The 14,250-nt window shown below is 47.6% G+C and overlaps 1 protein-coding gene across 1 annotated transcript in view; it reads left to right on the top strand.

Moving 5' to 3' along the window:
- The window catches only part of LOC126528952 (kinesin-like protein KIF19), a 170,688-nt gene that overhangs the window by 24,557 nt on the left and 131,881 nt on the right, over positions 1 to 14,250 (top strand). The window contains exon 2 of the mRNA XM_055069498.2: positions 13,668 to 13,748. Within this exon, the coding sequence (XP_054925473.2) occupies positions 13,668 to 13,748 (81 nt within the window). The remainder of the gene's footprint in view (positions 1 to 13,667; positions 13,749 to 14,250) is intronic.

Genomic DNA, 14,250 nt, shown 5'->3' with positions numbered 1-14,250 from the left:
TCTTGCTTGTGTGTCGTCAAGCTCCAAACACAAGCGTTCGCACGTTTGACACGCACAACCTGACGAAAAATGAGACAGCTAGCTAGGGTCCCAGGAACTGGAACACGTTAGATGATCGATATCTTGCGAATGAGGGAAGCATTATATAGCCTGGAGCCAGCGCTTCGGGAGACTTGCTTTTCTTAGGGAGCTGACGTTGATAAGTCCTCTTGGTCCTGACGGCTACAAATCGTCTTGTCTAAACGTGTACTCTAGGCTGACGCTTTGCTTGTTCGGCCCCAATGCTGATCACGCACACGCATATAGGAACGCGCTCTTCATTTCGATGCATTTCGGGTGAAATCGTTCTTGCACCACAGGCCTTGAGTGCTACGCGTAGGCTGCAAAACACATGAATTACAATCTTTAGCTTCACGTTATACCTGTAGCGAGTAAATCATGTTCCAAAGAAACAATTGTTTTATACCGTAGTCGTACTGCGCACTTTCTTTTGAGGCCTGTAGTCACTGCATTATCACCGAAGAGGACCGTGTAGTGACCCGATATGAATTCAATAGCAAGTCTTACCCACAGTCAAACGATATGAACGCCAGGGTGTAGGCATAAACAAAGGTAAGGCTTACTGAAACATCCACCGAGATAATCTGTGGTTAAAAGGGAAGTGCAATTCAGCAATACTGAAACACAGAGCGCTTTGCATAAGCTGTAATGCAGTATAGTGCGAGCGCTAATGTTCACAAATGCCAGACATTGTCGGGGTTGGAGATTAACCGGAGTGGCGGTGGGCCCACTGACTTTGGGTGCCCACGATAAAACCGCAAGAGGCACCGCGCAGGGTGACGTGGCTTGGGCCTTTTCTTGAAGTTGGTAAATTGCAGAGCACAATTAGTTTTGACGAAAGAGTCAGGAACGTGGGTGAAAATAACTTGGCGGGGAAAGTGCCCCAATATCTGCACCTCATGGGCACAGAATGGAGGAAAGGTCAAGAAAGCTGGTAACCAACTACAGGGTAATTGAAAGTAGATCTGGGCAACGTTGAGTCATTAAAAAAAGGAAAGTGAGAGAAGCAGAGACGATAAATTCGATGCTAAGAATGGAAACAAGAAAGACCACGGTGATTTACACATACGTCAAGAAAGAAACAGGAGGCAAAATTTGTTTGTCTTTGTACAATCATACAAAGGACAGGTCTTGTTTGAAGCCTGAGCTGGCTTCCTCAGGTCAATAAGGTGCCGGAGAAAGTATTCGCAACAGGATTGAGGCGTGCGTCTGCTGCAGAAGATGTCTGGAAGCGATTCAGCATATGAAATGTCAAGATGTTCATCCAGCAACACCTGTATGGAACGTTTGCCTTCCAGAAGCGCTGCGATTCAAAGCAAATGGAAGCATTAACTGGACAGCAGTGGAGCAAAGCAAGCGTGGTTTCGAGCATTGATGGGAAAAGAGCAGCAACGAGGTTGGCAGACCGGTATAACCGCAGTCATTACAGGCACATGTAATTCTAGAAGACAGATGTTTTTTAATGGAGATAAAAGACCAAGGAGAGATAGGCGCAATGCTAGAATGATATGCATGTATATAATACTCATTAGCTCAACCAACCCATATTTGTCATCGCTTCATTTCGATGGACGTGCCAATAGAAATCATCATCATAATCTTGTACGGCAAGTAGAGAATTCTCTGTCGTTCGCACAAGTGCTGCTGATGCGAAGTTAGTCTCTCTCTCTCTTTTTTTTTTTTTTTTTTTTTTGCTACCGTTACCATATTTGGTCGATAACCTCAACCTGTGCGTTTTGTCAACTTTTGATGGCGCTCATTTTTTGAGAAATATGTTTGCATCGCCACAACTTGTACACCACATCAGGTCTGATTTCTACTAATGAGTGGTTCTCTGAACATTACGAACAAAAATTAGCTTATATTGCAAGTACAGATATGTATATTGTTGGTGTCACTTAATCTATATATTGTGAAAGCCGTACTCCGAAGCGTCGTGATTTATTTGTTGCCTGGAAAACATACAACGAAAAAAAAATTGTTTGTGTCAGCAAAACTTGTGATTTCTCTCACGGAGGCTGATGAGGCTAGCCCGCTTCTCAACAAGTGAAGTTCAATGCATGGTGGTGATGCGTTATTTCAGGGATTCTCGACAACTTCCGGTCCCTGCAATGCACGCCCTCGAAGATTTGTATTTCTGACTCCGCGGGGGGAAGCCGTCGACGCGGGCTGCGATATCATAACCAGCTTTTGAACCGCAAAGAGCAGTACAGGAAGCTACAATGCACTTTCTTGAATAAATCTGTGCAAATTATAGAAAAATGATGTTGTAGCCACAATTTCAATCATGGCAGAACGATCGCATCTCCACTGTGACTTTGCGTCCAGTAATCTTAGTGCGAAACTCTGTGAGTTAAGCATCGTCTCAGGGATATTTAGCGCGCGATATGTTCTCACGACCACAGCGTTGGATCTCGGAGGTCATTGTTTAAGCAACACTCGCCTCAACGACCAGTATAAGCCCCGTTTGGCGACTCACCCAAGCTGAGTCTGAGACGTCGATAAACGGAGCGTTTCTGTCGCGCAAACCTCAACACTTAAAGACGCCTAGCACGTCATTTGAGCGGTGGGAGGTACAGCTGACCGGCGATACCCTGGCGGGACAAGAAGCTCTCGTCCAGCAAGTACGTCGAGCAGCCATGGCCAGTGGAGTCCTGGAATGAGGACACCACCCACTCGACCTCAAGAGCAACCACCTCGATGGTTCGAATAAATGTTTTTTTTCTCTCTCTCTCTGTCGCCCATACCCTGCTCCACCATAAACGATAGGCGCGGCAGTGCTAAGCGGGCAATGACCGAGGGCCAAATAAATATTCAAGGCAATGTTTAGAAAGCAACAGGTCACTGGGCTCGGGATCATTCAACCGAGTCGAACGATCTGACGTCAGACGAGGATAGTCGCACTTGCTCGGCCTACGTGATTCGTAGGTCGATCAGGTTATTGACGTGCGCATATAGTCAAATTGATCGAGTGATTTAGAGAATGACTGATGCTGTTACGAACCCTTCGGCTCACCAGTTGACGTTGCGAATGACCGATCAATAGTTCCTTTGTTTAATCGGCTGCCAGCGTTGGTTGTTCAGTGGGTGTGGCGTATACAGTAGTTGAAGTGGAGGTCACGGCTTTGGTTTTCACTCGCAGGGTCTCCACTCCGACTACGATGAAGTTTTAAAAGAAAGCGCTCGTGTGGTGGGCGCTTAGTTGCGTCGTAAACAACAGCAGACAATAAAACAAAGTAATATCAGAGGCGTCCCGACTACCGTGTGTCCTTCGTGGCCAAGCAGTGGCTTCGAAACGTAAAACTTTTTGGAATATTGTTCAAATGGCTGATTGACTTGGAGATTCATTGAGTGATTCATTGACTGATCGAATCAAAGCAGGCAACTCGCATCCGCGGAATGATGACGCCATGCTATGAATTCGCTGCCTCCGCGGGTTGGCGTAAGCACACAAGTAAAAAAAAAGGAAGAAAGGAAGGTCAGGAAGCACAACCAGAATCGTTTAGTATAAGGTTGGAAACACAAAACCCAACTATTTATGCCGTAACAGACAAACCTTAGAGTTACTGAAAAGCGGTCGACTGACGTGTTCTGTGAGAGAAATATTTAGCTCGGTGCTGCGGCTATTATTAGTAGTGCGCTGACACCGAACAAGCTTTGAGCACTGCCCGTCATGAAAAAAGAAAAAGTCGATGACAAGTATAAATCAAAAAACGGACATACACACCAGGAACAAACGTGCTGAGAACAAGAATGAAGAACGAACAAAACGAAGAATCGAGAAGAACCAGCAAGTAAAAACAAAAAAAACAGCAAGTGGTGACCCCGCCCTAACCAATCATCTTATACGAGTTCCAGACAGAAAGGTGGTGACAAAACACCCGGCCATCGTGATCGATTTAATATGCAGCGAGACGACGTCAAAGTAGCACCACGGTTTCCCCTTTTCTGTCTTTCTTTCGTTCTCTCTTTCATTCTTTCTTTCTTTCGTTCATTGTTTCGCTCATGCGCACTGTTCCTTTTAGGTCGTCTTCTTGCCCGGTTAGCACTGAGTACAAGTGCGCATGCGCAGAGAGCAAGCTTGGGGCATCCAACGACGGAGTACAAAAGATGCGCTAACCCTAACCGAGAAACTCGGCCAAAATAAATAACGACCAGGCTTTGCCGAAACCGTAGCGTGGACAGTGACTTGCACTTGTTTCATGTCTCGAGTGCGAAGGCCGACCGATATCTCTGAGTAATCACGTGCCACGAACAAAAAAAGTGGGGTATTGTGGACAGCCCGAAAAAGGTTGTAGGGGCTCTCGGTGGTGATCACGGAACGAGGACGCAGTGACCACGTGTGCCTGCCGACTTAGAAGCGTTTCGTCAACCCTATGCCACCGCCCTTTACCCCTCCCAACTCTTCTTTGTTTTCTTCTTTTGTTTCTTTCCCGCCTGTCCAGACTGCTCCACCCAATGTTGAAATCCGCTCGTTACGTGTGCGATTTCGTTAATCAGTGGCCGCCCAGTTGCGATACCATGGAAACTTGGGCCAGGTGTTGTTCTTCAATCATACTCGTTTCGAAACGCCACCAACGAGTTATGAGCATAGCGCTACCCAGACAAGGCCTCTGGAGAGGCACTACGTCAGCAACGCTGACTGGCGGACGAAACTCTATTTGAAACAAAGGCTATTTGTGGGTATCCATAGAGAACAAGGATAGAGCAAGTGCTAATCTGAAAACTTGGGGAGACATTCGAGTATTGCAACATTCCGAAGTATCAACAAGAAAAAAGGTAAAAGAAAACAACATACATGCGCGTCGTTTAAGAATAAGAACCACGTGCCAAGCGAAGGCTATAATGCGACTATACATTTCCTGTCGAAGCCACTTGAATGCCGGAGCAACGGCTGAGGAATGTGAGTGACGAAACTCCCGATGTTCCGACAACTAACCTGCATACGTGTACGCTTGTATCGTGGCCTCTCCTTATAATGCAACCTCGAAATATTTTGTTATGGATGAAATGTGCTATGTGTCAATTGTAGTGAAATGATATCGTCATGCTTATGCAGAACCATTACCATTCGAAACTTGCGAGAGAGAGTGTGTGTGACGAGTTATAAGAAAAAAAGCAGGGAGGTTAGCCAGGCTACTGCTGAAGCTCGGTACTGTTTTTCCATCATTTGTTGCCGATAATGCGTATTTTCACGTCATTTTGTCTTTATTTTTGTCCGCAAAAAACATCACGGACTGTGCATCCCAATTTTATTTTTTAATAATGTATTTTGCGTATGTTATGCTGGACTGTGTATCGTTGCTGTTAAACTCTATGTGAATGTTTAGTTTACTACTATTTTGCCTCATTATGCCACGAAATCAGTTATAGGTGTTTACGGCTTTGTCAGGCTATCGAGAGATACCGTTTATCGAGGGCTTCTCAGCTATCGTGTATAAATGTGATGGCGAAATAAATTGAACTGAATTTAATTGAAAAGGTTGATCCCGGTAGGGAACCCTGTACTGGGTAAGGGAGACTGAAAGACTAGAAGGAGAGATACGCTTTGCACTGATACGCACGCAATGAAGTGTTAATCGCTAGGAACACGGACTCACACTTAGAAATGCTACAGCGGGCTGTGACATACGAAAAGATTATTGCCCTTAAGTTGTTCTTAGGGACAGTAGAGAGAAAAGTAGGTTGAGCTGAATTGTTGAATTCAGTTTCTAAAACGCGCAAAAAAAAAAATCTTACCGTGAAAGGACGCTTCATATAAGATAGAGAAGATGCAAGAAACCTTCGCAGGTGTACAAGTATATCAATCTGAGCAACTCATATGAGGGGGAAACCGAAATTAACGAGAATCGTTCGATCTCTTTTCGTAAATCGCATATCTCTTCGCCCATTCCCGAACTTTAGACTGATTCATAGCACTCTCCCCGAGAAGCGGTGGACTCGTCCAAGAGCTTTATTTATTTTCCAACGCCTTTTCAGCCACTCCTACACACCGATGCTTGATCAATATTTCCGTCATTCCCTCAGTTGCGTCTTCGACATCTTGAAAACGCTTTCCTTTGTAAGGTCTTGTATCGCTTTTAGAGGCCGCAAGCGCAGGGGGTATTGTGCGGGTCAAATCCCCTCCGTTTTCAGCCCGGGGCCATTTCTGCGTTCAGCACTGAGAGAATCTTTCCGGTTCGAGGCCACCCACTACCTGATGGCAGTGTTTTGAAAGGCGACAGCCTTCGCCCGATGACATCGCGTTGTATCTCGGCAAGTATAAGGACAGCTTATCCCGTATGTCCTCCGTCCTTTCACTGACCACGGAGGTATTTCAGGCGCTGCGCTTAACTGCAAAATCAAATGCATTTCTTCGGCTCTTTCGAGTGGCTTCGTGGTCGGACTTTCACCGGAGGTAGAAAGGTTCCTATGCAGAATCCACATGCCCTCGCGCACCCGAGCTGAGGGACCCTTCTGTCGCCGAACACCAGCTGTCGCAGCTCATCGATGCGCACGCACTCTCATGCAAGAAGTTTTGGGCGTCTGAAGGTTTGCAAAGCTGTGGTGGGGGACCGATAGGGAAGGACTGCCCTTCTCTCCTCGCGCCGCCCCCTCTTCCCTTGCGGTAGCTGCAGGAGAGGAATTGGAATCAGAATCGGCTTTTATTGAGATGATTAGAAAAATTACAAGTTGCTAATATACAGAAGCAGGTCCCGAAGTCAAAGACTGCAATGGGACCTCCTTTACAAAGTAAACGTAATAAAACAAGAATACAACAGTTTCAACAAATCGTTAACTTGAAATAATTACAGGTTTTGGTATGAATAGCATGATTGAAGAAACACATGTGCATAAATATCATGAAAAAAAGCACTTTAACATAATCTCGTTGACAACTAATAAAGTGACAGCGTAGGTGACGTGACGAACATAGTATAATTTGCTAACTCGAATGTATATGTGAGACAGAAACAGAAATCTAATTGTATGGCAATGAAAATGAAATGAAGGCACCCTGAAAGAATGGTTGTGAGTATGAACTAGGCATCAGTGTTCGACAGAATGGAAGATGCCAGTATAACCGTTCGCGCCTGCGTGCTCGTGCTGCTGGAGATTACATTCACTCACGTCACGAGTAGGCGTATGCGTAAAGCCGCACCTTTACTTTACCTCCGCTGTTGTTGAGGTTAACGACCCTGTTTTTCTGCGCAATTGGGCGACGAATAAAAAAAAACGCTGCCCGAACATCCTCACTGCGACGAATGTGCGCCCTCAAGCGCATCGTTCGTTTAAAGGGACACTAAAACGAAACAACAAATCAGTTTAGACTAATCAGGCATTGTTTGAGAACACCGCGGGCGGTCATTTCAAAATAACAGTTTGATTATTAGACGAGAAAATGAAAGTTGAAGTATCAGTATTTGAATTTCGCGCCGAAACCCCCTACGCCGGTACGTCATTGTGACGTCAGGGATTCCAAAGTATGTTTTCGCATTTGGGCCGCGTTGGCTGAGTAAACGAAACTTGCCATGTTTAACATTTGGTTTCTTTAGAATACAATGTAGTCTTGTACTATAAACTTCAGTAGGCCCTAGAAGATGCCATCAAAATCCGTGACGTCACAGCGACCAGGTGCGGGAACTTCAAGGAGGCGCCGCCACCCGTCTTTCGTTCTTGTGCGTTTTCTGGCTTACCAAGAGTCTTATTGTGGTAAGAGTGGTGTTTTTAGTGTAGTATAGAGGCAATTTACTGATGCAGAAGAAATCATTTTTCTCTTTAGGGTCCCTTTAAATAAAGTGAATGGATTTCTAGAAGCGTCCGGCTTTTCGCTCACATTAAAACGAAAACAAAAGAAACACCAAATGTCTAAAATGACTGGTTCTACAGGTGTACCTAACTTGAGATTACGCAGCCCCTTGAGCAATGACTGTGGTTGAAGGGCCGCTCGTCGGGCCCCATTGTAAATTTTGGCTATACGCGGGAACCTCTATAGGGCGTCGTCTAGGCGCTGCCTTGCCGCTAGAATTTTTCAATTTGTTTCAGTATTTGAAGGGAAAGAAGGAATTCGAATGTCGCGCTGCCATGCCCCTATAGGAGGCGACCTTCACTGTCAACGCAGACGCTCTTTCTCCTTCTATCTCGACTAGAACGACTAGAACCGCAAGCGACGTTCTTTCCTCGCCTTATGCCATATCTAAACTGTCCGCAGAGATATCCGCGCTGAAATATCCGACAAGACAACTTCACAGGGATAGATATGAAACTTTCCTGTCGGACATTTCTGTGCGCCCAATGCTGTCGGAAAGACAGCATAGTTTATCAACCATGCACGTCGTTTGTCATCGCTCGTCTAGTCACAGCTCCGTTGTCGTCGTCCATAGGTTTTTGTAAGGCCCTAACGCTAGGGGTGTTACCCGTGCGACAAGAAAACACCCTTAAGTGTGTAAGCATTCTTACGGTGTGAAGGTCGCGCGTGCTCTCGCAAAACGGAGTTGCGAGACGCGTTCGCCGCCGAACGCCAACTGTGGTACACCTCTTTTAAACGCACGTGCACGCTGTGAAATAACTTACACCCTCACAAGGGGAAAAGAGTGCCAACTTATCTATAACCCACACCCTTACACCCAAAAGAGTGTAACAGTGTGACTTACAGACCGGTTCACACCCTTGCTCACTTCTAAGGGTGTAAGTAATGTAACGGTGTACTGCCGCGCGACCGCTTTTGGGTTATTGTCTGAAGGCTTAGGTGATGTGGTGGATCGTACTGTCGGGACGGCCCTCCTTTGCACCTGAAATATGCGAGATACACGTGACAAATATGCCAGAGACACGTGTAAAATAAGCGAAAAGTGCGTTATAAGTACGCTTGTTGTACGCCATGGATATACGCCGCAAATTTACAGCACGTGGGTCGGAAGTACGCCTGCATACGTTATAAGTAAGTCGACAACACGCTAAAAATACGCCTAATACACGCTCCATGTCACCTTATTTTCATCAATAAAAAGGATTCTTGGACGGCGCAAGAAAAATGACAAATTTCGGTCATCCACCTTCAAATCGAAGTCCGAAATCTAGGACAGGAGTGCGGCAAAGAAGTGAAGAATAAAAAAAAAACAGAAAAAAAAATGGAAAAAGAAAACTGAAGCAGATTAAACGTACGTATGGCACACAAAGGCGCAACCAGAGCAGCCTCCAAATGCGCGACGAGCGATCGAGCCCACGCCCTAGTCAATCAGCTGATTTGAGACAGATTGGCGCGATTAGCATAACCCATCTCGCACCTAGCCTATGGCAGACCCGTCCCCAGTCCACTTGCTTGGCTTCAGTGCCCCTCCTCCCCCTTTTTACCCTCGCTATAGCAAAAAAAAAAAGAAATATTGTGGTCGCGACGCGGTTGGGTTGAATGAACGATGACCTCTCGACGCTTGTAGTATACGCTCAGATTGGCTGACACCGTGTGCCCACGCTATGTCAATGGATGAAAAAAATGGAGGGGAAAGAAAGGAATTGTGACGAACAAAGAGAATATTCAAAGCGTGCTTGCTAATTTGAATGCGGGTCATTGCTTGTGCCTACAGAAGCGCCTCTTGCTCAACCGTGACTGGAATTTTTCTACAGTTTTGGGGGATACTGGTCCCCGCGGCGGGGTCCACAAGCATAAAGAAAGAAAGAAAGAAAGAGAGAGAGAAAGAAAGAGAGAAAGAAAGAAAGGAAAGAAAGAAAGAAGGAAGGAAAGAAAGAAAGAAAGAAAGAAAGGGGAACAAAACAGAACAGAACCGAAAGAGAGAACAGAAAAAAGTGGAGCGTGTTTCCCGTAGACACCGAAATGATAACAAATAACGAGACCCACGATTTTGCGGGGCGTCATAAGAAAGAGGCTGTCAGTTATGCTGGTGACCTGGAAGCGTGATTACACTTGCTTTGAGGATAAGAGTTGGCGTCGACGACGCGCAAGACATCTTTCCAGTCCCGCAGCCCTATAAGCTATGAGCGTTAAACCATGTCACGGCGTTTGAATCGAGCATCCGCACATATGGCAGCTTCGTTTGCGCTCCTTCGCGTCCACGCAGTCCACGTGACCGCTGCGGGCTGACGTGGCGACGAACGCTTGAATGTGTGCGTACGTGCGTGTATGGCGTGTGTGCGTGTGCGAGCGTTAGCCAGCCGCGTTGACGTTTCACCACTTTTCGGCGTCATGGCGAAAAAATGATTGAGCGCCCGCGTCATGGCGCAAGAACCGACGCTGAGCACCCGCGTTAACTGCTACTACGCGTCGCACGCAGCGGGCGATAAATAAAGGTCGCAGTTTCGCACGAAGTGCAAATCATTGACAGCGATAGCATGGCTTGGCGTTGCTCTTGAACTACTTGCACGGTGTTTGATTAAAAGCGGGTGCGAAATGTTGGCGCGATGCAACGCGCAAGCAAGCTGCTGGAGGAGTTGGTGGTTGTTGTGTAAAGGCACGTTTATAGTCCGACGTTATCGGCGCGCGGGCGAGCGTCGTTCGCGGTCAGTCACGCTACGTCGGTTGCGCTGCGCCAGCCGAGATGCCATGCCCTCTATACTTCAACGCGCGTGCCGTCGGCTACTATCTTCGGAGCATGCGCAGAACGTTCGCCAAGTCGCGCGCCGTCCGCAGAAGCCGTCTGCGGAGTTGTGTTGGCGCCTTTTTCTTCGCGCGCAATGCATTGTGGTGCGAGGGTTCCGCCGACTCCGACGCGCGAATGGCTCAGGAGCCATATCGGCGCCGGGCCCGTCGGGGCGCGTCGGAATCCGCCGGTTACGTTGGCTGCGCCGGTGCGCCCGACTATAGAGCGATTGTTTTCGCCGACGTGACGTAGCGTGCGCGCGCGCGGCCGTTACGTCGGACTATAAACGGCCCTTAAGTGTCCACCTAGTGGATATGCCAATTTCGTCTCCTGTTGAAGTTCTGATTGGCTGGGCTGGGACACTCTTGAGACACACGCTCGTGGTCGTCACACCGAGGAAACGGGTCGGTATACCGGTGTGGGGCTTGTAAGCGTTCGGCCAAGGCGGAAGAAGTGTCAGTCACAGGTAGTCATGTTGTGGTTACCGAGCCGTCGCTAGGCCATAACCCGGTAACTGTTCGGTCGCCAGTTCAGTGCTGGGGAGTATGGGGTGTTCGAGTGCGTGGTGACCTGGTACAATATATTGGTTAGATGGGCACCAATTCGCTCTAGAGTCTGCAGGCATTGCACTTAGCTGATGAGCATGCGGCTGACTTGTAGTTATAGCCGAAAGAAAGGCGAGAAGGCCTCTGGTGTATATCATTCTCGAGTGCAACAGAACGAGTGCAACTCGTTTGTTTTGTTTTAACTTTGTAGATCATTTGGGGAAACATAAGTGCGAGGTTTAAATATACTGTCATGCTTCAGAGCAAATTGCATTAAAAAAAACGGACGGTCACTTTTTAGCATACGCTAAGGTGGATGAAGGTGAGAGCCTGCGCGCTCACGTGACATTCATTAAATTACATGACATTCTCATTCGAATGCGTTGTTAACTTCGTATTACTTGGTGTCTCTTTACGTGTTTTAATGAGAAAGCGTTGTATGGCTCATGAGGCGGAACACCAAAGGAGTACTGGTTTCGACTCCCGCCAGAGGTCGAGAGTTCGACCCCCAATTTTGGTGCCATTGCATTTTGGTGCCATAACGTCGGAAGGTCAGTTTTTTTACCCATGAGCCAATCTAAGGCATTCGCCTTAATGATTATATTCGTGTTTCGGCGGTGACGATACGGTGGCTCTCCGCGCGCATGCGCCGTCGATATTGGGATAGCATGACAAATCGGACGCTGGTACCAACTGAGACGGCGAAAACGCACCTCGAGCGTCCTCATTATTGCCATAAATAAGTCATCTATGGCCACGCAAATAGCCGCGAACAATAGCTGATGTGTTGAGCCAGAAGCGGTCACTATAGCTTTTCAAGCGAAACTTGTATTATCTCCCAAGTGGTGTTGTCTTGGTCACGCGAGAAAAAACCAGTTGCTCCAAGAGCAGAGCAGCTGCGGGAAAGGGTGGTTTGATGAGTTGACAGCTGCGCCGGTGCCGGAGCGTGAGTCATTAGCAAGGATTACAGCTGCATAGGCGCGCGCTCACGTCACGCGTGCAATCAATCAGAGCCGTTTCGTTTGCGCAGGGGAGGGAAAGAACAGGAAAGGGCTTGGCTCGCGCTGCGCCGGCTTCGCTTCCGCTCAGTTCATCCTCGGAAACGGATGGGGTGGCCACGCGTTGTGCGTTCCCCCGAGGAACTGGCAGCGTTCGACGAGCGGCGACGAGAACTCGCCCGTGAAAGGGCTCGCCATCGGCACGCCGATCCAGTCGTTAGAGACGCCCGAACCCAGGCAATCCGACAGCAACGAGACGATGATCCCGAGCTGAGGTAGCGGGAAGCCGATGCCATCCGGCACCGTTAAATGTGGGTTACTTAACCATGACGAAGGCCAGGTACACGCAGGACAAGCTTCGCTTAACCCCATTTTCCGGTACGGGAAGCGTATGTCATTTTTTTAACGTTCGTGAAGGAAACGGTTCACTTATCCCAACTGCCTTGGTGATTGTTCCGCGCTAACAAGGCGCCATGTTTTCACGCCACGGCAACAACAACACCAACATTGACAGTACCTTGGCAAGTCAGTTCTGCTGGAATCCGCAGGTTGGAGAAACTTTATCGAAACGGAATAATCGAAACCCAGGCGTAGGCAGCACGAAACTACACAGAAAACCCATGGGGGGTTCCTAAAAAAGAAAGTTTCGCAATTAGGAAGAAAAATTCGTCCTGGTGCGGGTATCAAAACAGGGACCAACGCGCTCACCGGTCGATGGCTCTACAATCTGAGCTAAACGGGAGGCTAGCAAGTTGCAGGATGATGCCCTAGTACATTGACAACTCCAAGTGCAAGAATGCCGATACGCATATGGAAAAAAGCCGTATAGGTTTCCTTTATATAGCTTCACCCGCCGTGGTGGTGTAGTGGTTTTGCCGTTGTACTGCTAAGCCGGAGGGCGGGGTATCGAATCGGGGCCGCGGCAGACGCATTTCTACGGCGGTGCATTGGGAGAACGTCAAAGAATGTCAGGTGGTCAAAATTATTACGGAGTCCCCTACTATAGCATGCCTCATCATGATGACGTAGTGGGTTTGTGACGTAAAACCCCAGAATTTAATTTGTTCAGCTCTGCGCTATTTAATACTGTCAGACGGACGAAAGCTTTCCTTTTTATGAAGGTACTATGATTTCGGAAGCAGGAAGTCGCAGGACTCCATCGCAAATTGTGGTTATTGGAAGGGTATACACTCAGCAACGTTTGCAAATTGAAGAGCGTGGGTCCCTCTTAATGCAATGCTTATATTGTGGTTTGAGTAAGCCGTGTGACTTTCCATACGGGTGAGGTTTCCTCTATTGAATGCATGTAGGAGGGAGTGTAGAATGGGCGTCAACCACGAGCTCACAAAAAGGAGCCAATCAGGGCCCCGAATTGCAATGGTCACTGAAAGCGAACGTGGGACTGCGGCGTAAGTCTCCGCACTCTGGGGATTGGTGTTTCTGATTTGCATTCGTTCTACGCTGTTAATTCTTTCCTTCCTACCTTCCAGGTGGCGCTCAGGGTGCGGCCCATACTGCCATCGGAGGTGGACAAAGGACTTACGTGCATTGCTCACAAGATCGACGACAAGGTACGTCATCCTACTTTGAGCCCTGTGATTGGTCACACGTCTCTGCATCGCAGTCTGCTACTCCACATACGCAACGTGATAGTACACGCGGCAGAAGTGCTACTCGGCCGATTTCGCGCACTTTTGGCAGTGAAAAACCGCGAACATTGAGGGGCCTATAAAAATGATACCTCTGCTAACGTACTACCACTCCAGTATAGGCAAGCCTTTTTCTTGTTCTATTTTTTTTAGAAGGGAGTTGTGGCTAATTTTTCTTGTGAGCGTGATTGCTGGCTTCAAATTTAACCCTGGCTTGGAGAGTCGTCGCACTCGTGGGTGACGCGTAGGTTCACTTTGCCAAGCCTTAGAACCGAGTCATTTAATATTTTTGTATACTACGCCTTAAGACAGCCTTCTTCACACAAGAAAATAATAACTTAACCGCACTTAGTAAAACACAAACACTTGGAAATGCAGTCAAGTGCGGAAAGAGCACGAACCGCTGCTAATGGAGTCAGAATAG

This window comes from Dermacentor andersoni, chromosome 8 (assembly GCF_023375885.2).
Source record: "Dermacentor andersoni chromosome 8, qqDerAnde1_hic_scaffold, whole genome shotgun sequence".
Classification (NCBI taxonomy): Eukaryota; Metazoa; Arthropoda; class Arachnida; order Ixodida; family Ixodidae; genus Dermacentor; species Dermacentor andersoni.
The sequence above is the reverse complement of the archived record's forward strand: the minus strand, read 5'-3'. Positions and strand labels throughout refer to the sequence as shown.